This window comes from Argopecten irradians, chromosome 1 (assembly GCF_041381155.1).
Source record: "Argopecten irradians isolate NY chromosome 1, Ai_NY, whole genome shotgun sequence".
Taxonomy (NCBI): Eukaryota; Metazoa; Mollusca; class Bivalvia; order Pectinida; family Pectinidae; genus Argopecten; species Argopecten irradians.
Genome location: NC_091134.1, coordinates 52,378,257 through 52,404,965, shown reverse-complemented (window position 1 = coordinate 52,404,965; position 26,709 = coordinate 52,378,257). Strand labels below are relative to the sequence as shown.

The following is a 26,709-nucleotide window of genomic DNA, read 5'->3' as shown; positions in this document are numbered from 1 at the left end:
AGATAGGCGTGCTTTGTAATGTCAACTTCTTGTATGTAGACATCAAGGACGTATATGAGACTTATAAATCCTTGGTAGACATACTTCAACTATAGATGTAAATCAAACCTTTTACAGAACCTGCGAACAAAATATTTGTCTTATTTGAAAGTTTCAAAACTGATGAATAAACTTCACCAGTTGAATGTACAATATTTATGATGATATTTTAAAAATCAACAAACAATAAACAAACAACAGAAAGCCGACCATCTTTATTTGTACTATTTTCTATATTTGAAGCCATCATTACGTCGGATATTACAAAGCACAAAAACAACAAATGAAAGATGCCAATATTATATACCTGTACAGTTGTGCAGCGAGTTGCCTGCCAATTCGTTATTTGTTCATCTCAATAGATTCATAACATTTCGATTTATCTATGCTATCGAACATTAAGGTGTGTCCGATCTGAAAGTCGTACAATATTTAGAGTAACGATTATATTGTCAAAATTGTTATTTTTTGGAATTATTTACATCTGACTGATAAATTACTAATGTAAGTATTTTCCAACAAATTGTCTTTATTTGATTATATAATTGTGTTTGTATTCACTACTGCTTAAGAGGACCTCCCGACGCAATGTGTACACATGAAGGTTGTTAATAAGAAGCTATTATTTTCCATAGCAGGAATAAAAACTACAGCAGGTAGATACGTATACATAAGTACACTGAAACCTTACTCTACTTTTGTATGTGTGCTGAAGAGATCCGTATATCTTATCTTTACATCTATCTATATGTGTCACTGTTTCGTTTTCTGGATACGGGGGTCATTTGACCTATACGATATGAACTGACATCCAGTGAGTTTGGATATAATAGCATGAAGTAAACACCACTGTCTTATCAGTTAACCCAAAAGGGTCTCATACTTATCTTACTCTCAACGGCCGTGAAGATGACAAGCATTGCATTCCTTTTTTGCGCCACTTTTTCCCTAACAATTACAGGTGAGCGTCATTTAATCTTTTTAAAATATCTTTTGTATTCCTTTTGTGTATTCTTCTATCAACATCGTCATTTCGACTCAACATGCGCTAGTTCGCTTCATACAGATCGAACAGATCTACTGTTCTTTCTCGATTCTTTCCACACAAAGAATAGTAATAGTCTCCCATAACATTTTTAGAAGGGCTTTTGTAATATATTTATGTATATATATGATTAAAGATATTGTATTGTAAGCAATTACAAAATATGAGACTTCCATGAACTCAAATATCTGTATCACAAGCTAATGCTTTCGTCTTTACTTTAGTAGTATGAATCGTTGACTACCAATATTATCTTTTCTTGTTTTTGCGTAAGCTAATGTTTATATACTAATGTGCGTACTGAGAGATGTGAACCGTTTCTGCCACCAATATTTCTTCCTTGTTGTAGCGGTCTCTGCAGACGAGTGTTCGACTTATGATACACTACGAGAGGTCCACAGAAGCACATTATTTGTCCCACAAACGGGCGACAAACTTTTGTGTGACAGAGCACTGCCAACCAAATGGTACCGTTTCTCTAATGGTGACATGCCAACCTCCTGTGTACCCACCTTGCATTGTGGTACTCAGATTCCAATCTGGCTGAATGGTCAGCTTCCAACTGTACAAGGGACTACGGTCACTCTATCAGCTTGTTTTAACTATGGCCAAAGTGTAGACCCAACTTTCTACGGGGGCTCGGCATGTTGTCATACTTCGACACCAATACAGGTGAAAAACTGCGGGAGTTTCAACGTGTACCACTTATCCAGAACAGGAGGGTGCCACATGGCCTACTGTGCGGGTAAGTTTTCTTTTTCTTTTCCTTCTTTTTTTCGTCAAGAATTTATCATAATTAGTCCCCTGCAGATGAAACTGTATATTGACAATATTTTCCGTCCGTATGTCCGACTGAAGTTTGAATTATATGATGGCTGGGTTATGTCATGGATCATTACCAAATTAACCACATAAAATCATTATTTGACAAGTTTGAGTTTCAGAGGTATTGGATGAAAGTCACTAAGGAATTTTTGAAGACAAATGAAAAAGCCAAATATTTCGCGAGTGATTAACTTTCACACAAAATCATCGCTTAAATAAATAAATAATTATTATGCTTTATCCTGGCATTCACCTAGCTTTGTATCTCATAGATTTATCGATAAAAAAGAGTGCTCACATTTTCCCACATATATTTTTTTTTTTCATTTTGTCAATATTTGATGTTCTTGAAATTGTTTGAGAGTTGAGGATATGGTTTCGTAAAAGGATACGCGGTATATCTATTGTACAACTAATAGAAAAAAAAATACAAGATAATTCTTTGAACCTTGAAAATTGGTTTTGATTCTTAGGTAACAAAGCGGTGTGTAACTACGGTCAGTCCAGTATAGGATCAGTTAACTGCACGGGTACGTTATATTGGTTAAGTGAGAAGACTATTTCTCTGAGATTTTATATTTCAGTCATTCCAAATATTTGTTTCAATATAATGTCTCAGATTAATTGATTTCTTATGAATTCATCAATGTTAAACTTTGTGGAGATTCCAAATTAAACATTTCAGGTGTGGTTCAACCTAGTGGAGCTTATCATGGATACTTTATATTTTAACCTTGGTTGTTATGTAATTAACGTTTTCCCTATATTTCCGTCAAGGGTAGTTTAACTTTAGGAAGTTAATCATAGGTGGTTAAGATAAAGGTCACACAACGAGTTGGATATCGAATTCATTCCACACGAGTATGTTATTTTTTTAAAGTTACAAAACACTTGAGCTAAAAGAGCTTCTTTTGTAACTTTTGTAACTTTTTCTTCAAACTTGTATACGCTTATAATCCGATAGGATTATATAGACAGGTTAATATGCCGACAGATGCAAATAAGGTCATGTGATATTTCATTAGCAAAAACGCATTTGATTTAATATTTAAAAGTCATAATTTGATAAAGAAACCATTAATTGTTGATGTCAGATTGTTTTTAATAAGGAGTATCCATATAACTATAATATAAACTTGCTTATTATACTGTAGGCGGTGTATTGACTATATTTTTTTATCAAGGGTAGCTTAAGGATGTATTCTTCTCAGGTTTCAGTCCCGTTAAAGTCTCGTTTTGAAAAAGATCAAAGACGTTATGAGATTTTTAAATATGTTTTATCAATATCTGTAGTAAGTTGCCAGATGCAAATTTTGTCAAAAAATTACATTTCTATTTTCGGTAGATTTTTTATACAGGAATTTTAAGAAATAGCCCATTTGGCAGCCATTTTGAAATTGTGTCTTATTCCTCTTTGAGTAGAGGCATAGTTTAACCATTTTTTACTGAAATTGTTTTTACTTAAATCATCACTGCACCAGCATTTTTAGCTGTATCGAGCTAATTTTTGCTGTTAATCTTTACTAGGTTCGTGGTTATCAAAATATTGAGCATTATTGTGTGAAGTGATACGCTTTTGTCACTTAATTTTTATATTTAATGGTAATTTGAGCACTTTTATTTTTTACCCCAAAATACTGAAAAATAACACATTCAAACAGGGCAAAAAAGTAAGCACACTGACCCCCCTATTTTTCTGCCTAATTTAGAAAGAACAACCCATTCCTCATTGATATGCAAAATATTAACAAAAGTTAAATACCACAACTGTTTCTAGAAAGGGTTAAAATTGGCAAAAATGGCTGAAAATGGTGTATTTTGTAGCTCAAAATTAAGGGGTAGGGGTAGCATATGTTGTTATTCTGAGAAAAAATATGAGTCTTATTAATCAAAACTTGTATGTTTTTAAAGAAGACCACAGGAAAATAAATTCTTCAAACTTCCATACATATCAAACATCTCATTAGGAAATTATGGCTTTAAACTCTTGTGTATATGGTCAAAACGGCAAAAATATCAAAAAAATCTAAGATTTTATCAACTTGGTATTTTTGAGTGACAATAGCTCAAAAACAAGCACACCGACATATGTTTTTTCTTCTATTTTCTTGTATGGTATGAACTCCTATTTCCAAAAATCTATATGAGAAAAAAAAATTTAATACAAGAAAATTTTGACTTCTCAGAGGTGTACGTCCTTAACATTGTAGAATTTATCATGGATGGTTATCACTGTTAGTTACATTGTGGTGGTTAACATTTGGTGATTTATAAAGGGTGGTTAAACTTTCATGTTTATCATAGGCATTTTACTTGTTTTACCATTAACGAGGCCATTTCACATTTAGATCTCTATCCAAAGCTAACACAAGCCCCCATTCTCGGCAAGCCTATTGTCGTCGACTCGAACGGCAATGTTGGGAATACTTGCAGCACCTCGGGCACAGTGAAGTTTCCATGTCACATCCCTTACCCGAAGCGGGAACCGGATGTAGCATTTGAAGTCACGTGGACAGCGAATGGTTCGGACCCAATCCTGATCCCCGGGACACAGAACCCTGTTGTTACCGTACTGACAGGCGATGACAGAGACGCCCTGTTGGACGGCAAATACATGAAGGGACACATGGGAACAACGGTAAGTTGTCCTGTGCATAACTGGAACATTGGTGTATAAACATAAAAGAATAAGCTCTGAAAGATGGTACCATGAGATGATGCATGCATAAGCATAGTTAGTTATGTTCAAATATCCAAAAGTTTGAGACAGATTTTATTTTGTTGTAACAACGCTCAGAATCTGTTAACCTTAATGAAAACTCCCTTTTAAGATATATTTGATAAAAGATGGAATCATGTTAAAGAGACTTCATTACTAATAATGATATATGTTACAGTTACAATGTACAGTTCGATCCTATCACAAAAGTACGCCTGGAAATAAAAGTCCCGTTCGTCAAAGCAACGAGTTTTGGGCAGGAATAAGGGTATGTGTGATGTTTCATTTCAGCATTGATGTTACTATTTCTTTTTAAATTTCATAGTGATATGAACACATTATTTACAATCTGTGTGAAGAGGATTCTCACAAAAGCTTGCAATCAATTTATTTTTATAACCCGATGAAATTTAACAATAGTGACATCAATGCTTATAATTAATTTTAGACTGCTTGGCCAATCAAATACGTTTTAACATACGATTCAGTTGTTTTGTCAATGGATTATTTTCCCAAATCAATACGCAACGTTAATGTCTATATTGCGACGTCACGATAACGTCGGGTGTTCGTGACATTCTTTTTTCATAGTGATATGTAAAAAGAATCTATCAATCAAAGACAGAATAATTTTAATGTTCCAAGTTACTCATATTTAGTAATTTTTTTTTTAGTAATTTAGTAAATTTTTATATTAGGGAGAAGTAAATGTCAAAATGAAACCTCTGCGTTTCTTTCTAGGAATACAAACGCAACATTGATTTCATCTATATCGCTATTGATTTAAAGACATGAAGAAACATATCCATTCAAGTATCATTATTTTTTTAAAATGGGATTTAAAGCTATAAGCATGTACTGGCTTTCAACAATGGATATTGAATATAATGTTACGCAAATTCATGATTATTTGCCACTACATTAACATACTGGTAAGGATGAGAAATGATAGACTTTGTTTTAGGTGCACAACCAATCCATCACGGTGGATGAGAAGGGACCAGAACAGGAGATATCACTGGAGTCCACCGTCCCAATTTCCTGTAACAGTCCATTCCAACAGACCTGTGGAATCAGTGTCGAAATGAAGGCTAGTGCTGATCCAAACGGTAAGGGCAACGTGAAGTTAACACCGTATCCGGGATTCGGGATTCGAATAACAAATCCGGTGCCAGCACCTTATTCGGAATTCAAAAATGAGCAAATAAATAACAATTTCAAGACATAAGAACAGATCGAAACCTAATTTCACAACCTCAAAAAAACACTCAATACCTCGATAAATTGTTTTGAGTTTGAATAACGAATCCGGTGCCAGCACCGTATTAGGGATTCCAATAACGAATCCGATGCCAGTACCGTATCAGGCATTCGGGATTCGGGATTCGAATTACGAATCCGGTGCCAGCACCTTATTCGGGATTCAGTAAAACGTATATACATACAAATCAACACCTGATAGCCGTAAAACACCTCCTTACGTCGTATTTCGTTATTCAGTTTGAATAATGAATCCGGTGCCAGCACCGTATTCGGGATTCGGGATTCGGGATTCCAATAACGAATCCGGTGTCAGCACCTTATTCTTTATTCAGTAAACATATATAGACATCATTTAAACACTTGAAAGTCGTAAAACACCTCCTTACATCGTTTTTCGTGATTCAGTTTGAATAACGAGGCATGTGTATTGTTATTTAATGTATCTGTGTAGCATCAATTCAATACATCATCTTAAGTGTACCTCTTTAGCATCAATTCAATACATCATCTTGAGTGTACCTCTTTTGCATCAATTCAATACATCATATTCAGTGTGCACGTTTAGCATCAATTCAATACATCATATTCAGCGTGCACGTTTAACATCAATTCAATACATACATTCAGTGTGCACGTTTAGCATCAATTCAATACATCATATTTAGTGTGCATGCTTAGCATCAGTTCAATACATCAGATACAGACTTCCTTTTCAGAATCAAATAAATGCACCTTTAAAGCAGAAGGACAGCACTCAGGATACTAAACGTATGATTGATTTTTTTTTTTCTGACTGACCGAGTTCCCACATGAAGGAAACTGTAATTAATGGATTGTATTGAAACTAATTACTCGATTTGATTTTTTAATTCATAAGGTACAGCCAGAATAACTGGAAACGTTTTATTTTGTGCAATCAAAATTTTAGGTCAAAAACCAATTTATTAAAATTCCGCCGTTATGATGAACTGGTTGATTTTGGCATTAAACTCTTTTAACGATAAGTTGAAATAAACTTACCGTTAAAATAGGAACAGCATTCGTTTTGACCAATTTGACTCTACTTTTAGATGTATCTACAACATCTTGTAATTACAACCTGGTTTGCGACCCTGCTACGAATACCTACAAGGCCGCCATCAAGGTGACGGCCACGCGTGACTTTGTCAAGGACGGTAATCAACTGCACGAGCTGGCCTTCAGGCCTATATTCAACCCAATATCCAATCCGATGTGGGATGGCTACACGCTAAAGCCAGTAGAGGTATAGGATATAGTACATTCACATTTATCGATATCCCAGGGTTAAGTCATTTTACGACAACAGATGAAACAGGAAGTTTGGTCTTTTGTTGTACAATAACGGTACACTGCGGTTGATTTTGCAGTTTTGAAATTGGGCGTCGTCTCTGTAATCATCAAAGGGAGTCTCTATAGGACTGTGATTGGTGAGATTTGGCTAGGCACTAAAATGACATATAATGACCCCTGAGACATCGAGGATAACGTTTAATTTGAGTTCAATATTTCAATATTCGTAATGTTGGACGACTAGTTGTGCTTGTCAGTTTGATGTGGCTACACTATAATGTTTATCTAGCCCCCGGTTCATCAAACAGACTAGCTATAGGCCTTACCTGGACCTGACCAAACTAAGTCACTGACTTTGGCTGGTCGATGAAACGAGGATCAGACACAATAACGACTGGCTTTAATGACCTTGTATGTTGCTTGGTCGGTAGGCAAAAATGTAATAAAAAATAGCATGTATAATATCTAATATGAAATTATTTTACAGATAAGGTCAATAGACAGACCTCATGGTAAATGCTCGACATCTGGAGACCCACACGTGTATCAGATAGACAGCGGCAGGTAAGGGTACCTCAAGGATGTCCGTTAATGGACAGCTTCTTTGTGTAATATGATTGTTTGACTCAATGGAACATTAAGTCCCGATCACACATTCACGGATCACCTCGCCGGATTATCTACGGATACAATCCGACATCATTCGTGGTATTCTGTGATGGTCCGCAGATTTCCTTAAAATAGCCGTTGTCTTCCGTAGTTACACTTGGAAGTATTTTTAGTTCCGTGGCAAATTTTGAACATACTCAAAATTTGGCTACGGTTCAAACAACCGTGGTATGTCCTTACTTAACCGTTTTGGAATGTACTGAATTGTGTTACTCCTTATCACACCCTTATTAAACCGTACGTATCAAGTATACAACGGGTTGTTACGGTTAACTACGTGTTAGTGCGGTTCAGCTACGTAATTGATAAGGAACGGTTTGGTGCAGATTGTCACGACACAACACGATACAGTTACGTTGCTTTACGGATAGGTCAGAATCAATCAGAGGATTGTCAAGGATGAAAACGGTAAAGTACGTAACATCACGATAAAATACGGAATATGAGGATCTACCACGTTACCAATTTAATACTGTCACAAGATTGGCAAGTACAAAACTAACACGATTCCTAAAAGGCCTCGTATTTATAGGGCCCATCGTAGTGATGTGTCATGGTGTTGAGATGACCAATAAATGGTACCATTTTAACACATATATGCATTGATGCAGTCAAAAATGTTCGAGTCGAAAAAAGGAACTGGAGGTAGAGAAAAGTAATGGCTTTTCTGAAGACTCCTCCGTGGTATTTGTGCTTAGATTCCAGTTAAACATACATTTTTATAATATATACATGTCATTTATCCAAGGGCTATGAAGTACAAGGTATTGTGTCGACATTTTTATGATCCGAAACTGCAATTTTCTATTATATTGCTTGGCTACAAGAGATGGTTACCACAGGATGATATATAGTTTCCAGCCAGTTTGTACAAATTATCATTTGGGATGCTGGTGGAGATATTCATACTTTACTCAACCCGAACAGTTGCCATATGTACATTGAAGCTAAATAATTTGCATTGAAATGATAGTTTCCGTATTAGTTTGGTGCTCTAGATGGCAAAACCAAATGATACCTATATTAATTACAACTATAAAGGGTATCATGTACTGGTTCTAACAGCCCTTGCCAATTTCGAATTCCAGTTGTTTAATGTTGGTTCTCAATGTGGTACCCTGACGATCAGATCGGTAACCAGAACGAATTGAAGAAGGACTTTGGAAATGGATTATTTGGTATGGTTATAACATCCAAAATGACAAACCACTAGGCTATCTTAACATTATTGGCGACGACGTATTTGGTAGAAAACCTAGCTTCGGAAGTATTTCTACAGACGGATGTCGCTAACGACTTTTCTAGGGTCAACGAGTTATGGATAATGTTTAAATTATGAATGTAATGTTTCTCTCAATAATTAATTAATGCAATTAAGTAACAGCTCCTTCACCGAGCATAGAAAGATGTTATGGATAGATCGTGAATCATTATTAGAAAAAGTAAAATGCTTATCTGAGAATTAGATATAATAATTTTATTGAAACAATCGGTTAAAGAATACATAGGTATTCCATAAGTGATAAGTACAAACTTACAAACATGCTACATCGAAATTTCCTTTCAGTTCTATGCACATGTGGAATTATTTTAGTCTTTGCTTCCTTAACTGGGCATTTTGATGTTCTTTCCCTCGTTTAGATTTCAGTATTGTGTTACTGAAGGGAAACTATTTTAATGTCAAGTATGTCATTTATTGTCCGTGCACCTTAACAATAAGTTTCACTTGTGTTGTCAAATGACCATAAAGATGACTACCCTCAGTATATTCGTGAAGACCCGTAGACACACCGCTGCAAAGCCGTATTGGAACCGTATCGGACATTGAAAGCTCGCTTTTCTCCGGGGCCATCCGTGAAATTAAATCCGTAGTGGCACAGTCGAGATGATTCGTGAATTTGTGACCGGGGCATTACGAACTGTATAACCATCCTTAAAAAATTTAGGTTCTGATTTCACTTTACAATAAAAATATTTGAAATAAATAATTGCATTCCGAAAAAAATAAATGGCACTATGCCCTATATGGAACGCGGCCGATTCTCACAAAAGCTTTTTTCATACCACGATGAAGTTAAAAAATAGTAACATCAATGCATAAATATTCGGATCCAATATGGATAGGAGCACTATATTTTAAAGTTTTTCTTTAGCTTCATTTCAGTGATAGAAGTTTGTTTGATGTAAAGGAAGAGCTGAGTAACAAAAACATTGCATCTCGTTATATTAGAGGAATGTTTTGTAGTTCAGCACAATCAAAAGAGATTGACAAAACCTATGGAGTTAATGACCGAGAGCCTACTTTTCACACTTCCTATGTGTTGTTACATTATACCCAATATTTTATATATGTCTTGATTTTTAATTGTAGGAACGTTCCTGTACATCAAATTGGAGACTTCGTATTTTATAAAAGTCTTGCAAGACCTTTTGAGGTAAGGAAGTTTTTTACATACAAAACATTAAGTAACATCTTCAATGGTTAATACATAATATTTCCATAATGCGCGCTATTCAATTTGTCTGCAGTCCTGGTATAATTATAGGAACATAAATCCCCCAAGAAAGCAATTTATCACATAACTGGCCCGTCCAGCCATGTCATACGGCCATGTCATAAATATTGTAAGACACATGTGAAATAACACTATTATGACGTCACATGTAGTTTGACGTCATAATATATGAATGACATCGCATGATTGTTTCAGTAAACGAAAAACGTCACATTCGAGCCGAATTTCTACTGTTTTATAAGCAGACGAAATTTAAAGTTTTGCATATATTTCTATTAATAAAAGTTATGTGATAAATAGAATCTTACACTCGTGACTTTGTGATATGAAATTTATCAAACTGGTTGAATAATTTGATATGCCACTTGTCTAAAGGCTCGTAGCATAAAAATTATTGAACTCGTTTGATAAATTTCATATCACATAGCCACTAATGTAAGACCCTTAATACTTAAATACACGTGGATACAATCTCGAGTGGGACCATGGTGGCCTTGTATTTAAGATATCCCGACATATTACCACAAGCCTCCACCTCTGGGTTGCGATTTCAAATTCTATGTAGGGCAATTGCCAGGTAATGACCGCTGGTCGGTGGTTTTTCTCCGGGTACTTCGGCTTTCCTCCACCAACAAACCTGGCACGACCTTTTAATGACCATGGCTGTTGATAGGATGTTAAGCTAAAACAGAATCGAACAATTTAGCCTTCATCATGCAAAGAATACAAATTCAGACATGACAAATAACTCCAATGTTTTACAAAACTCATACACAAAGAGACATATGGCCATCACTGTCATGTTCTACATGTATGCAATGCAGAACCGAATCTATTTGAAAATGTAACATGCATGAAGATACCGGATAAGGCGTAGTAATTACAAAGATTTACGGAAAAAGAGAGCATAATGAAAACTTTTCTCCAAATATAGACAATTAAAGTGAGAATTCAATTCTTGAAAATAAATAAAATTTAAACAGTCATGTCCTGATTTATCGAAACCAATTTAAGTAAAACACTGACTTCAGTAAAACATTTTACATAGTTACAGAGGGAGAAATTGTGTTGACTTGAGTCTGCATTTTTTTAAACATCATAGCCTGTACTTTTAAGATATAGACATTTGTATGTTCAGACATTAATGACAATGCTTTGTAATCATTTTTCGATAAAAGCATCTTGTACATGGAATCGACACAAATATTCGGCCGATGCAGAGATGGGGCCCCGGCAAGGGGCAATTATTGCAGCATCGCATTCGTCGTATTTTACATCAACCGAATCATGAAGGTTAAATACAAATAATCGTAACATAATTTCCCATTTAAAACCACACGAAAACGTTCCATAGAACGTCCATGCATGTAGCTGTCAAAGATGTGAAAATAAATTAGCTCATACATAGATATTTTACAAGTACAATATATGTGTTCAATTATTCGTGTAGTTTTTTGCAGAGATTTAATTAAATTATCTATGTCTCTGTTTTTTTTTTTTTTTTTTTTGTAAACAATATTTGAGTTCTGGAGAGAGATGACATGAATGTCCAGCTGGAAGGAAAGAAACTTTTATGATGTATATGTATCGTACAATGTATATATGTAAACGTACATTCCATGTAGCTGCTATAGAATTACAACTAGGAAATTCTCTCAAGCATTGATAATATTTAATTCTTCACATTCATGTAGGCCTATGCTGTGAGAATTAACACATCATATATATTTCCAGAAAACATATAGGCCTACATGTATGTTACTTTCCTTTTCTGTTGTTTCCTGTTCTTTTTTGTGCTCTGGAGAAAAAGATGATTGAGTTGAAGAAAAGTAATTAATTAAGAGAAATGTGTACCACAGTACTTTGTCTGTAGCCGAGGGGTTCTATACTGTTTTAATAGTCCAGTAATTAATAATTAAATTGAAAATTTCAAAATTAAGATGAAATTGTAAATTCCATTTTTGAATGAAGTGGTTCCCCTCCTTTGAGAGTACACAGTGTATCTACCCTTTTTGTTTTTAGGAATAATACCTGAATAGGAACCTGAAATAACATGACAATCAATTAGGTATGTGTGTGTTGGGGGGTGGGGGTGGGGGGCTGCAAAAGACAGAAGAATCATGAGGTTGGGAAGTTGTAACTTGAGTGGGGGGTTGAAATATAGAAGAAATAGCTACAGATAACTGGAAGTGGAAGGGTGCTTTTGGGGTTTACATGGCTTTTTTTTTTGGTTATTTAGTCTCATTGATTTTGGAGCAACTTTGAATCCATATGGTACTGTATATCTTTCTTTTTTCCATGTGTAGCTATTTCTTCTGTATTTCACCCTCCGCCCAAGTCACAACTTCCCAATAGGTACCACCTTTTTGTTTAGAACTCAAATCAAAGACAGATGTACATAGTACTACATACTACATTTTTAGTCTATGTGTTTGTAATCACTGTTACTACGGTATTAATACATAAATGGTCTATGTACAAGTTACACATAGACAATAAATGTGAAATTTGGTTCAGACAAAAAGATTTTTAACATTTCAGATAACTTGCTAGTTTTATGGTTTTATTTATATGTTGAGTCTACTCTCTTGTAAAGTAGAATTTAGAAATCCTAAGACAATGGTATCTATATTGCTATATGTAAAAAAAATCCTTATATTTTAAAAGTAATTGAAAAGCTATCTCACAAGCCCTGACAAACAAATGGGCAGGCATATGGATGCAAGAATTATAATCACTGGATCTAGAGAGACTAATATAAACAAATATTTCTACAAAGTTAAACAATGAAAAAGTATTGCATCATAATTTTATTTAATGATTACAGTTGAAAGGAACATTTAATAATTAAATTAATACTGTTTAAATGTTCTGTTCATGATCTTCTAGGTCCATATTGGAAAAGTTTACTTTCAAGAGCACTCAAATCCACATTCTTCAGTCTTCATATGATGCTAATTGTATGTATATGTATACATACACTTGTATACAGGTCCAAGGGATGAACTTTCTGTATTCATGTCACTATGCATGCATGGTGCCTGAAAAAAAGAACCAACAATTTTTTATATCTGTTGAATATGACAAAAATTGAAATGATCAATTTCAAATATATATAAATGAATAAATGTAGGTTCATTCTACAGGTTTTTTTTTTATTTTAGAGAAAACATTTTATAAGTTGTGAATGTGTCACTGATGCATTTGATAGAATCAAATATTGTTTCAAAAAAAGATACAAAATTCATTATCTATAGTTCCAACAAAAATTCAGAATAATTATAAATGATACATGGCTGCAGTACATTTCAACTCTGTAAAGTTTGTCATATACACATGAACCAGGTACAGTTGTAATAAATATACAAACACTATTTATTATTATGACCAGAAATAATACTGTATGTGTCCTCCAAATATATCTAAAGAACAAGCTAAAACCTACATGTACATATGTATATGTGTATATCAGAACATATACAATACAATTTTACCAATTAACCTACAATGTAAATCCTATATACAATGTATGTGTATAACACTACCAGAACATGTACAGAACAAAAATTTACAAATTAAAAATCTATAAATATATACATCAGAACTGTATGAATTGACCGGTAGCATAATATTATAGATTAATTGAAACAAATCTTAGCTTGATAATGCACTAGCGGTTACATTCTAACTGTACATGCATTACAACGGTACCTTTTATAAATATACAGGGCATTCATTACCCCTAAAGAGGCCCCACGAAAGAACCGCTATTTTACCCCAGGGTTACGTTTTACGCGATTGGGGAACAGGTTGAAACATGTGACCATATGTGACCACTCATTTATGAAAAAATAAGATGAGCAGGGAGTACCGGGTAGTAGGCCTAAGTACGTACAGTAGGCCTAGCGGTCCGGAGCCGCGTGCTCGTTTGAACTGTTCTCTTCACTATAACAAGTTGTATTAACACTCTCCATGCGTCGTAATGTTTACCGAGTCAGTTGTTGGGATTGTCGCTGCTCCATTGCCTTTCCTTTCGCATTTTAGGTGAGTCAGTTGGTTGTTTTGGCGGAAACCTTTTGTAGACATTTGTATGTTCAGACTTTCTGGCCTTTTACATGTCTGTTGTTACATTGTGGCCGTCACCATGGTGACAAACAATGCGATGGTTATTGCTTAATGACGCTTGCAATTGCTTGTAAACATTAGCGCACTGACATGCCGTTGTATCCTCGACACTACTTATTCCAAATGGATAGACAGTAATTAAGCAAGTCATTTGTATTACTGCCGAAATGGCAGCTCCGTTTACGTTCATCATAACACCTTAAACTACGGATAATGTCATTTGTATCACAATATGATCTGATCCGCATGGATAGTGTAACACTTTGGTGGAATGATCATCATTGCATGTTCAGATCCGGACATGGGGATGTGGTTCGTTTCGACCATGTACGTGCTCTGTAATTGCGCGTGAGGGAAATGACGTTGTAGAAGTGGACATGTGTGCTAGTCGTCGAGATCAAATTGCTGCACCACATTTGTCGCCCTTGCCACTAAAGGGAACAACTGTTGATGTAGACTCTACGGGAACAATTTTTGATGTTAGTATTCAACAGTCCTTTGAAAATAATTATTATGCTTCGTAATTCCGTAAAGATTTTTAATCTTTAAATGTTCTTTTCAATTGAAAAGTTTTAAACTTGATCAAATCTTTTGCTTTTGTATATCTTACAATCTTTCTATCAGTAGAAATATGCTTCTAGATAAACTTTCCATCGGGTGCCCATCTTGTGATCAATGCCGGCGTCTACCACGCTAGTAGGAATGAGTATGATGGACATCTCACACTAAACCTCCAGGTGCCTACCGACGATCTAGGCAAGGGGTTGGGGCTATGTGGAACTTACGACAACAACAAAAATAATGATTTGATTGGAGGGCAAGGATAGCAGTACGGGAATACCACTAAGGAAAAGTTCGTTCACTCTTGGTTGTAAGTATGTAATAAATCCACAAGATGTTTTGAAAGAAAAAACACATATAAAATGTGTATTATTACTTTATTACTAATTTATACTTGGACTACGATTGTATCAGATTTTTCTGATATAAACCCTAAAAGTCAGATCGCAAATTTTAAAACCACTAAAATATGATTTTCTCTTTTTTAGACCAAATCACGAAAATTTTGATTCACGAAATGAACCAAATACACGGTGTTAAGGCGCGGTCCCACTGAAGAGCGGATTAATTACGAATGAATTTATTAACCAAGGATGAATTTAGTTTATAAATTTTGGCCGTTCGTTGTCATCCGCAACAAAATTGGCTTAAAATAACAAATTTGTAAGTATAAATTACGGATATATTAATAATATTCTGCGAATTTATTACGAACAAATGCGGATATTTCACGAATACAAGCGAATACGATAACGGACGCGCTCCCGAAAGGTGTACAATCGGTATAAGATTATCCAACAATGCGGATACGTAACAAACAATTACGAATATATAACGCATATATTGAGGAAACAGATCGGAAGTATTGCGATTGTTACGGAAATGTTACGAATCTATTAATAATGGATTGCACAGATGTAGTGGAAAGAACGGTTGTCTTGCGCATGTAGGGCATCTGAATTACGGAGGTAAAAGAAGCGCGCTCGGGCCTTTCGATATCGCTTTTCACAACAACACGACCGCAACAAAGATAAGCAAGCTGCAACTTTCATCCTACCTCCTCCAGAAACAAAGAAGGTTCAGTCTGTTTCAAATTCAAATCAAAGCAGACAACTTTTTTTTTGTCTTTGAAACAATTTCATGACTTGAACAAGTAGATTAATATGTTGTTGGATACCATTGTTACGCTGCATTAGTATTATTGCCGATGACCCATTATTACACCTGTACTTCTCGACGGACAGGAAATAATAGACAAATATGTCAACTTTTGCCATATTTATACAGTAGTTTTAGTTTACGCAACACGTGTGTTATACATTCGCAAATTATTCTCAAATCAAATGCAAAACAAACGCAATACAAACGCTGAACTCAATATGCATTCGCTACAAATTATTTTATTTCGTGATGTCAACGTGATGGGGACGCTATACGTTCGTTTTACACACTGTCCCAGTTCGCTATAAAGCCGCATAACCCAGTCAGTTGCGGGTATCAACGAATAACAGCGGATATACAGCGCATATAGTAAGCATGTATTGAGTATGTATTGCGTACGATTAGCGTATCTAATGCGAATGATTTCCGCAATCAAAATTTTGTGCAGTTCAAAAATCCTGGGAACGGAAAAACATGCCATTGCGGATAATTGCGGACATGTGCGGATGTTTAGATACAAGTACGATTTACGAACATTGCGTATGTTCGGCGAATATCAGCCAATTTTGTGCGCAATGCATTCGCAAATCTTCCTAAACGCCAGTGGGACCGGGCCTTTAGTGATATACATATCAATTATGGACCTTTGTCGAGGTCCATATGATACGTGTTATATCGCCCACATAGTACGTCCGAGGTCATTATTTTAAATTGTACAAGGGCGATATAACAAAGGTCCTTAATAACTCTATAATATGAAAAGACAGGTATATTTCTAAATTGTTTATGTAATGATTGTAGGTTGAATCCTGGTACTAGTATGTTTGACCAGAAGCCGGCTTACTCACCATCAGCCGCCATCAACAACACAAACCTTTGTCAATGTGATCACCACAGGGCTGACTGCACCAAGGCCAAGGCCAACAACCCACTGGCACATGTACGTAGATATCAGGCTATGGCATTGAGGTACTAGAGCTCAAGGGCTAAACAAAAAACGATGAATGTAACCATTCTTGTAATAATTTATATCCCAAGGACATAATCCCATTTAGTTTGACAATTTTACAAATTGAAACTCGCCAATGTTGGTTGGTTATGTCGTTTTTTTATGCTAGATTTTATTTTTGTTTCATAATTACTTTATTATACAGCAATGTGGGAACACACCATGCACTAATATACCCACACATGGTACGCACCCACGTGATCTTGATTATCCAATGAAACGAAGGATCCAGCGTGATGTCACAACAGGTACATGTACCTCAAGCGATTTTATGAACGCAGAGCAATAGTTGATAAAAAGTCGAGCTATCAAACAAATCAGTGTAAACTTTTATAATAGAACGAGCTTCCTTAAGTTCAGACGGTAAATACATATAGCACTTTCAATGTAAATGTTTATCTCACGTACAGATGTAACCCTGTAACAGTGTAGTAGTCCATGTATTGACCAAGATGGCAGTATGATTTTGATTGTGAGAATATGTCTTCATGTCCACATATGAATGATTATTTTCACCCATAACTTTACTTTTCTATTGCAATTTCACTATTAATATATCCCGTCATTTTGAAAATCTGCAGCAATAAATACAGGAAAGCCACGACTGTAATTTAATTATTCATACGTGAAAATCGTGTTAAAATTTTAATGCAAATCCTACTGTTTGTTTCCTTTACAGCAAAACCAGTCTGTGTTCTAGACATTGAAGCTCAAATTTTACCGAGAAAACGTAATCTTGTTAAGTCAATGGAGTCAAGAGGTTGTATTACATGGCAGCGTTGTAATACAGCCTCATTCAACTTGAGTGTATTGTATGGTATAAACCAGCATTACACCCGTAGGTATGAAATAAATATAGCAATATTTGCTTACATACCCTTATACTACTTTGTGTAATTAAAATGGTAACCATTCTGACACACGTTTGTTCGTTTTTAGTAAATATCCCACACAGGTCTTTCCCGGTTATGAGTTGTTAGTTCCGTACAATGAACATCACAGCGAATACTTTACTATGTTATTATTTGTCTGTAATAGTTCATCTTCGCGGCGGTAAATCTTAATAAGTAGTCCTATTATGGTATACCTCATCCTACGGTGTCTAAACGTCAGTCTGAATGAGTATACAGTTTGCGATTGTTAGTGCATAAAAACTTCTGTGTATCTTGACTGTTCTGACGCCCAGACCGCCGTTACGGGCGCCTGCCGCGGGTCGTTATTATTCTCGTCGTGTTATCCTCTAACGTTTGTTGGAGATAAATAGTAAACGTTCAATCGATGTATATACACTGTTTTATGTTTTCCCTGTTCATCCCATGGTCATAATCGTCATGGTATGTATAAAATACAGGTCTATGGATAAAGCAAAAAGTTTTATACAGGTGGAAACAGGGGAGTAGTGTTGCCTCCACCGAGGATCCAACCCGCGACCTTCAGCTTACCAAGTCCACTGCTCTACAGACTGAGCTAAAGCTATTGTGAAGCTAGAAGACGACATATCGCTATGTACAATTAAACCCTGCTACACTGACACACATGTATATTAACACCATGATGGAAATATAACAAAAAGACTCAAAATGTAGCTCAATAAATGACGTTTTATTGTCTCTATCACGCATTATTTGAATTATTAACACCCAAAAAAAAATTAAAATGTTACACATGTATTTCAGATCTGGATGGAACATGGTAAATACCACGTTAAAACCAGTTAATTGTTTGTTAGTGTTGTTGACAGTTTTGATTTTACATTTTTTGTTAACATTCAGTTCTGAAAAATATTTCTAAAGTGACTACATGTACATATATCAATATGTCAGCAAGAATTTGTTGTGTCGTTGGCTGTACAAATGGGGTACCAAAGTTAAAGAAGTGGAAGGCGGAACACTGTCAAATTCATGGGTGCAACTTTGGCACAGGATGTTGTGTATGTGAACCACCTTTTGTACTGTTTCCCTTTCCTACAGTCATGAAAGATAATCATGCCAGGCAAATATGGACAAAAAATGTCAACAGAGGTAGAGTAGGTACCCAAGATATTATATGGTCACCAAAGGCAGACACACGGATATGCTCAACCCATTTTGTGGATAAAATGCCTACAGCAGCAAATCCCTACCCTACTCTTTATCTGGACATACCAATAATGTTACCAAGGGAAGGTTGCCACCCAAGGAAAGAGCCTTTGTTCACCACTATCCACCCCTCAGAAACGCAAAAAGACCGATTCGGAATTTGAAGAAATTAGTAATCAATACCACCATGATACGGACCATGAATATTTTTTAACCAATGTGACAGCTGTAAAAACAAAGAAGAAGAAAACACAGTCCTCAAGGAAAAGATAAAAAAAAATGACAGACGAACTCAAAACTTGTAAAGAGAAGCTTGAAAGTTTACAGAGAAGTAAAAGAGTGAGAGTGAGTGATTTGTGTATGGATGACAAGAAAGTTAGATTTTATACTGGGATTCCTAGCGAAAAGCTGTTTGATGGGGTGTTTGATACCATAGAACCATATCTGAAAGATCTTCGATACTGGAAGGGCCCATCTTATCATTGCTCCATTTTACACTACAAGAAATTCGCTAAAAAGAGAACAACAAGAAAATTAACTGCTAAAGAAGAAATGTTAATGACATGTATGAAATTAAGATTGGGCCTTTTGGATCAGGATCTTGCAGATAGGTTTGGAATATCAACATCAAATGTTTCTAGAATTTTTACAACATGGGTCAAAATCTTAAGGAAGTTTATTGGTACTCTTATTGTGAATCACAGCAAAGAGGGTGTTAGAGAGAGCATGCCTCCTTCTTTCAGTGGTAAGTATTCAGATGTGAGGCATATCATTGATTGTTTTCTGAGATTTTTTATTGAGAAACCTCACAGCATTGCTGTACAGAATGGTTGCTGGAGTGACTATAAACATCACCACACAGCCAAATACTTGATAAGTATTAATCCATCTGGCACCATCAACTTCCTTTCTGAATGTTGGGGTGGTAGAGTCAGTGACAAACACATAACTCTGAACAGTGGCTTCATGGATATAGTAGAGCCATATGATGTTGTCCTTGCTGACAAGGGTTTCAGTAACTTACAAGCTGACTTCACACTAAGAAGGGTTTTTTTACAGACTCCGCCTGGGAAACATGGAGTAAGTCAGATGCCAGCAAGTGATGTTACCAAGACCAAAGAAATCGCAAATCGACGTATCTTTGTTGAGCAGGCTATACGACGAATGAAATATTTCAGAATATTGAAGTATGAGGTCCCTGTTACTCTGTGTCAGCATCTGGATGACATAATTGTAATCATCGGAGAATATGCAATATGTATCCACCATTACCCAAGTACTAAATTTACATAATAGTCATAAAAAACTCTCAGCTTTGAAGTATATATTTCAATCCATTATACCATCAAAACTTTTTTCATGTCATTAAGCTTATGCTAACTTGTACAAATTATACATGCATACAATTAGTAACAGTAACAAGAACTCAAAAACTTTTAAACAAGTGCCCATCAAATACACCAATAATGTAAATTTGATAGAATGTTCATGCAATATAAAATCAATGTCATATGACCTTGATCTTTCACTTTAATTAATGGTTGAACTTAGTCTAGAGGGACAAAAGAAATGTTTAGATGTCTGTTTAAAGTAACATGCATGAAAGTGTGATTTTGAAAAAAAAAAATATAGGATTTATTAGATTTTATTACTAATAAATACCATATAGCAATCAAATGGCTGATGAAAGAACTACTACAAACACTCAAATACTCTTCTGGAAGGAAATTGTTTGTTACCATTATTATACAGTACAATGTATGAATTGTTGCAGAAATCTGTTTCTATAAAACGGGATTCAGCTTCTCGAAGATTTAAAAGTAGATCAATATAGAACATGAGTAACTATCTTTATAAGAAAAGCAACATTTGCTTACATCCCCGCACACAACAGCCTGTCCGCCATTTTGACGTCTTGGTCGAAGCGCAACATTATGGTGACGTCATGTAATGGTGACGTCACAATACTTTCACGTTCAATTTCGCGCCACTTCAGTAGTGCCCGCTTGCCCGGGTACTATTGCAAATAGTACCCATGTGTGTAGCCAATCAGAATCCGTCACGTGATGTTCTAACGGTTCTTATTTGAAGCATGTTGATGAGGTGCATTCAAACAAAGATTTATCTGACATTAAGTTTCATATCATGAATGTTCTTGGTGTACAGATAGTTAGCATGAGTTATTATAACCTGAATAGGAAACGACGTGTTAAAGTATTAATACTAAATACATATTTGGCACAAAAAATGCTCGCAAGATTGTGATGTTGTGTGGCCATAGAAAGTTTTTTTTTTTTTTTAATCAGAAAAACGAAAATATTTTATTAAGATTAAATGACGAGCGCCATATAATTTTATGCCGGCCGCCAAATAAAATAGTTCCGTTATCCTGAAAATATTAATCTTTCCGTAAAATCTATGTTAAGATCTATTTTAAATCAATTGCAGTATGCAGACAGCGACTTATTCACTATTGCACACATGAATGCGTTTGACTTTGAATGCCAAGACACTGTTCTTCGTGATATCAATAATTACGTCACTGGCTCACGTGGAGAGAGAATACCAACTCTTGACGTCACTACTCACGTTTGTCGAAACCAGTGCAGTAGACTCGGGACATGTCACGAAGGCACATGCGCATGTCAAACCGGATATACAGGCGATGACTGTTCAGTCCCAGTAGGTGTCGCCCCAGTAGCCAGTCATATTCGCGGGTATGTTTTGAAGTGTTTATCATTCTTAGAGTTTTTGTCGCTCACTAAGTTATTCATTTATTAGATTTATAACCATGTGTAGTGTTTTATTTGTTAGAAAATGATCGTGTTTGAGAAATTGTCTTTGTTATCAGGGATGGCTTATGTGACGTCGGGGATCGGAAATGTGTAAAAGTACAGTTTATTGCACGTCATCTGATGGCTGGACCGGGACTCAAATGTCGTTACAAAAAAGCTGAGGTAGGTTTAACAATATAAAACTTCTCCAACGACTGCTAAGACAAAGACTTGAGCTTCATTCTCGTTTATCAACTCATTTCTTCCTTGTGGTTGGGGTTTAAACATCATAATATATATATACATGTATTACAAGTTATGACGCATTGTTTGTCATAATTGTTGGAGAATGTAACGTGCTATAAACATTTTAACACAACGAAATATATTTTAGGCGTTTGTTGTCGCGTTGAAATATGGATACTGACTATACTTGATTGCCCGAGTTTACGAATGACAGAAAAATGCTTCCATTTGTCTATTGCATTTTCTATGATTTTTCATTATCATAAAAGTTTTAAAATGATACATATTTCAAAGCTAGCAAAGTTCATATAAACTGAACCCTATTGATATGAACACAGGCCGCACCTTTCTAATTTTAGCATGGCAGTGGCAATATCATACCGTATGGAGAATACATAGAAGCTCCGGCCTCTTTAACCAATTTCCTTGAAGTCGAGTGCACTTTACCGGAGAGCATTGTTTTTCACAAAGGTTTGTCAGTTTGTGTCAGTTTAACCAAAATAAAGATTTATAATCTTCAACCACAAATAGGTCATGCGATTGTATATGAGGTAGGGTGGACGAGGGATAAGTCGAACATGTAAGGTGCGAAAGGCATATGCATGATCTTGATAAAGTACTGATTGGAGTAGTTGTCGCTTTGTTCTTTTATATATTATTATGAATTGAAATGGTGATTTGACACGACAATAACATAAAATTCAAATGAGGTCGATGTATTTGAATGTTTGCATGTGTCCAGTATTTTTAAAAAAAATAAGAAAATGCTGTTTTCGTGTCTCTTTTTCTGAAATCGCGAATGAAATGCAACTAGATGTTTAAAAATATCAGAAATGTTCCTCATGCAACAAACAAAACGTAACTCTACTATCATATTTAACAGAAAGCGCATCTGAGGCCTTTGTGGTATCAGTGACTACAGATGGTGCTCTGTATAGCACGGATCTTCCTTTCCTTGTCTACGACGGATCTTGTCAAACATGTACATTACCTGGGGGATGCTCTCTAAAGGTAGGAAAAAGGGTTATAGCCATGTCACACGTGGTGTTTTAACACTAAGATAATCAAGTCAACCGATGCATTTCCAGTATATCTTTACTATTTATGTATTATGATTTTGTAAATGAAATGTACTGTCATTTGAGAACAATAACATTTGTATTGTTGAGATAAAAATTTGTAAAAATAAATTCGGCAATATGAAGTCAAGAATGCATTTGAATGTCATGTGTCTGATGGTTCTATTTCGATTCTCGTGATATAAATTCTAACATACATGTATCTCGGATTTAACCTAGAGATTATGTTTCCGTTGGCAAAGCAGATGATGCTTTCTCTTCATCGATATCTGGGTCAGTTCCACAGAGCTGTCTCTTAGGATCTTTGCACCAAAATGTCGTTGATTTATATGTTTTAAATTTGTATTATGGTGCATATAATTGCAGTCTTTATTTTGCTTAATATCCTCAAGGACGTATATGAGAAGGATAAGTCACACTGGGTTTTGGGGAAGTACAACATAGGAGCTTTTGTGTTTGTGCACTGACCGTGACGTTGGGCGACGACTGATTTTCCTTCGATATCCGCCGGCGCAGCCTTTGATATAGCTTGCGGGTGCGAGGGTTACCGTCTTACTTTCTGAAGCGGGCCGTCATTTCATGAGCTATCGTATTTGTTTAACGAAAATTTAAGACATATCTTTAAAATCTTCCGTCCTTAAAACAAGTAATAAACGTTGTGATATTTAATAATCTTTACATTGGTGTTTCGTTTGACTCGATATGACAAGTATTTGTTGAGTAAAACTGTTTTTATTCCCGGTTCATAGGCATATCGCGTGGTGTTTAGTAGTGTAGACAGTCATGAATCCTTCTCACTTATAAATCCTTAATATCTTATATCTTTGAAAACTACACGATGGTTTCCCTTGTGGCTTTCTTCCATCATTAACAACAATAGGTGTCATTGCATTATCTGGGGGTGGGTGGATAATTGATAGTTGATTTCTCATTTGTGTTTGCATGCATTTTCATTGCAGTCAGCATTGGGTCTCTTATTTCATACATAACGGAAAAAACTACATGCATATTCACATGGCACGTCCTGCCTGTTGAAAGGTCATTATAAAAAAAACCCACATATTTCAGTAATCTACTATTACAAACAAATGACACAACAAGAGCAGCTAAGTAATACGCAACGACGGAATACGTTCCGCTATTTCACTGATTGATTGGTTTGGTAGTTTTTAATGACCTAATTTCGATGAGGATGAAATAGTACCTCTTCATGATTACACAAAAGCGTTGCTACTTTACAGCGTTACCATGCTGAAGTGTACCGTCGAATACTCTTTTTACACAACCTATGCTGTCAAATCATAACGTGTCGTCCCACCTCTGAAATACCGGTGCGTAAATTGTTACTAAAGAATTGTTTACATTTTGGACCAGGGAACACGACCCAGATGTTCAAGGTGTTTTAGCTGGAAGCCAGAAGTCAAACAATTTAATGAAGCTATTAGGAAACTTAGAGGCGCATATATACAATGTGTAGCTACCTTTCATGTAATTGTGTTTCCAGGACAACACCTGTCTGATCGACAATGTCTGCCATGTTTCCGGGGACCAGGGCTCTGATGATAGCTACTGTGACCCCGCAGCTGACCCCTACAGCTGGACTAAAAAACCAGAAGTCTCTGGTTAGTGAAATCTGCAGCAAATTCCTGATTTAAAGATTGGTTGACATATCAATCATTGTTAAACGGCTTTTTGCCTCCAGAATATCACCATTCTTAGGTTGAACAATTCCTCGTATCAACCTACAACAAGTCAATAATTGTATAATTTAATCAATACTATATATTTATATTCTACCGAAGACAAATGAAGTTGGTCTAATTATAAGGATATACCATTAGTTAATTAATCCACCAGTTGACATTCGAGAAGTGTAAAATAATGTCCAATTTTACTTTTGTGTCTTAGATAAATCTCTCCAAGCTGTTACACAGACAAAACAACATTAATATCCATGGATTAAATGGGGCATGTCAAAATAAGATTATTACGCAAAGGTTCTTTTATCTTTAAATAAAGACAGATTATTTTAAAATACGTCTTGAAGTTTCCAATGATTATGACATTATGATTCTAACTTCCACTCTCAAATATTACAGAGATCAATCACTACACGGCGGCAGGGTCTGGATGTCAATGTAGCTATGACAACACTAGGTTTGACTGTGCCTGTTGTACTAATGGCGGCTGTCAATGTGGATACTCCCACCACAACATCTGTATCAACTGTAGCCACACATCCATGTGTTCTTCTTATCCGAAAATCATCGTTGGCAATTAAGAATAGAATAAAACTGAGTAAACCGTAAAGCCGATAAATTTTGTGGGATGACGTTTTTTTCAGTTTTGCGGGTCGCGAAAAAATAAACAACCCATATTAACTGATCTTGCTAGATCGCGAAATTTTAATGTGTCAGAAAATTAAAAAACGCCAAATATTTCGACTCACGAAATAACCGGCTGTATACGGTATATATTTTTTCGATACTATGTGAGTTCGTGTACCACCTAACCTGAAAGTGTCAGAAAATGATCATAGTACTATGGCAATGGATGCTATTATCAGATTAAATAGTAATTGTCAATAGAATTTACTCGTGTTCGTTGTAGATTTGGTGGATGTACCCAAATGTTACTGTTACTTTATTACGTGTGATGATAGGTTTGTTTAAATACAATCAATGTTTTGAAAATTCTGAAAGAAAATCCTTAATGCAAAGTATAATGCACAGTCCTATATGCTTAACATTTTCTTTGTGTTGGAAGGTAAGTTCAGTATAAAGGTATTTGTGTCATTGGACTTCCATGTTAAACTGTATCACAAATCCAATTGATTATTTTTATTTCTCTTCTGGGAATGATTCGGGTTCATATGGTGTTATACCACCCTGGTAGAATATAAAATAGCCTTGGCCTCGGTCTTTATTTTAGAAACTACGAGGGCAATATCATATGGACCGAATCAAAGATCCATAATTGCTACCATCCCAGAATGGTAGCTATCATAATCGGTCGCTTCGCCTGCCATCTTGTTGGGATTTCACATGGTTATAAATAATCTGTGCTTTAATTGGTTGGCTAAAACTATTTGCTTGTGTTACTTGTTTTTGAAGATCTCATGTGTGTAAGGGGTACCAGTGGGGAAATTATTGCAAAGAAATTATCATTAGATAAACCTAGAGAAGTCCGAATGTTTTTCTGGTTGTCGGGCATTATTCTCAGAAATCACACAAGGCTGAGCTTCATGTACTGAATAGAATATAAGGGTAAGTCTAAAGAGGTTTCAAAT

At 35.6% G+C, this 26,709-nt stretch overlaps 1 protein-coding gene and 1 pseudogene across 1 annotated transcript; both read left to right on the top strand.

Moving 5' to 3' along the window:
• The first annotated feature begins 815 nt into the window (after window positions 1-815).
• LOC138332218 (von Willebrand factor D and EGF domain-containing protein-like) lies at window positions 816-25,739 on the top strand. Its single transcript, XM_069280260.1, has 18 exons — window positions 816-1,000; window positions 1,434-1,829; window positions 2,383-2,439; window positions 4,258-4,547; window positions 4,807-4,896; window positions 5,593-5,737; window positions 6,962-7,155; window positions 7,690-7,766; window positions 10,243-10,306; window positions 14,806-14,991; window positions 15,154-15,329; window positions 17,036-17,174; window positions 21,701-22,038; window positions 22,173-22,278; window positions 22,701-22,812; window positions 23,225-23,352; window positions 24,925-25,042; window positions 25,520-25,739. The coding sequence occupies exons 1-18, from the start codon at window positions 949-951 to the stop codon at window positions 25,699-25,701; spliced, it is 2,850 nt and encodes a 949-aa protein (XP_069136361.1). The 5' UTR covers window positions 816-948; the 3' UTR covers window positions 25,702-25,739.
• On the top strand, window positions 18,849-20,768 carry LOC138332742 (uncharacterized; annotated as a pseudogene).
• Window positions 25,740-26,709: the final 970 nt, after the last annotated feature.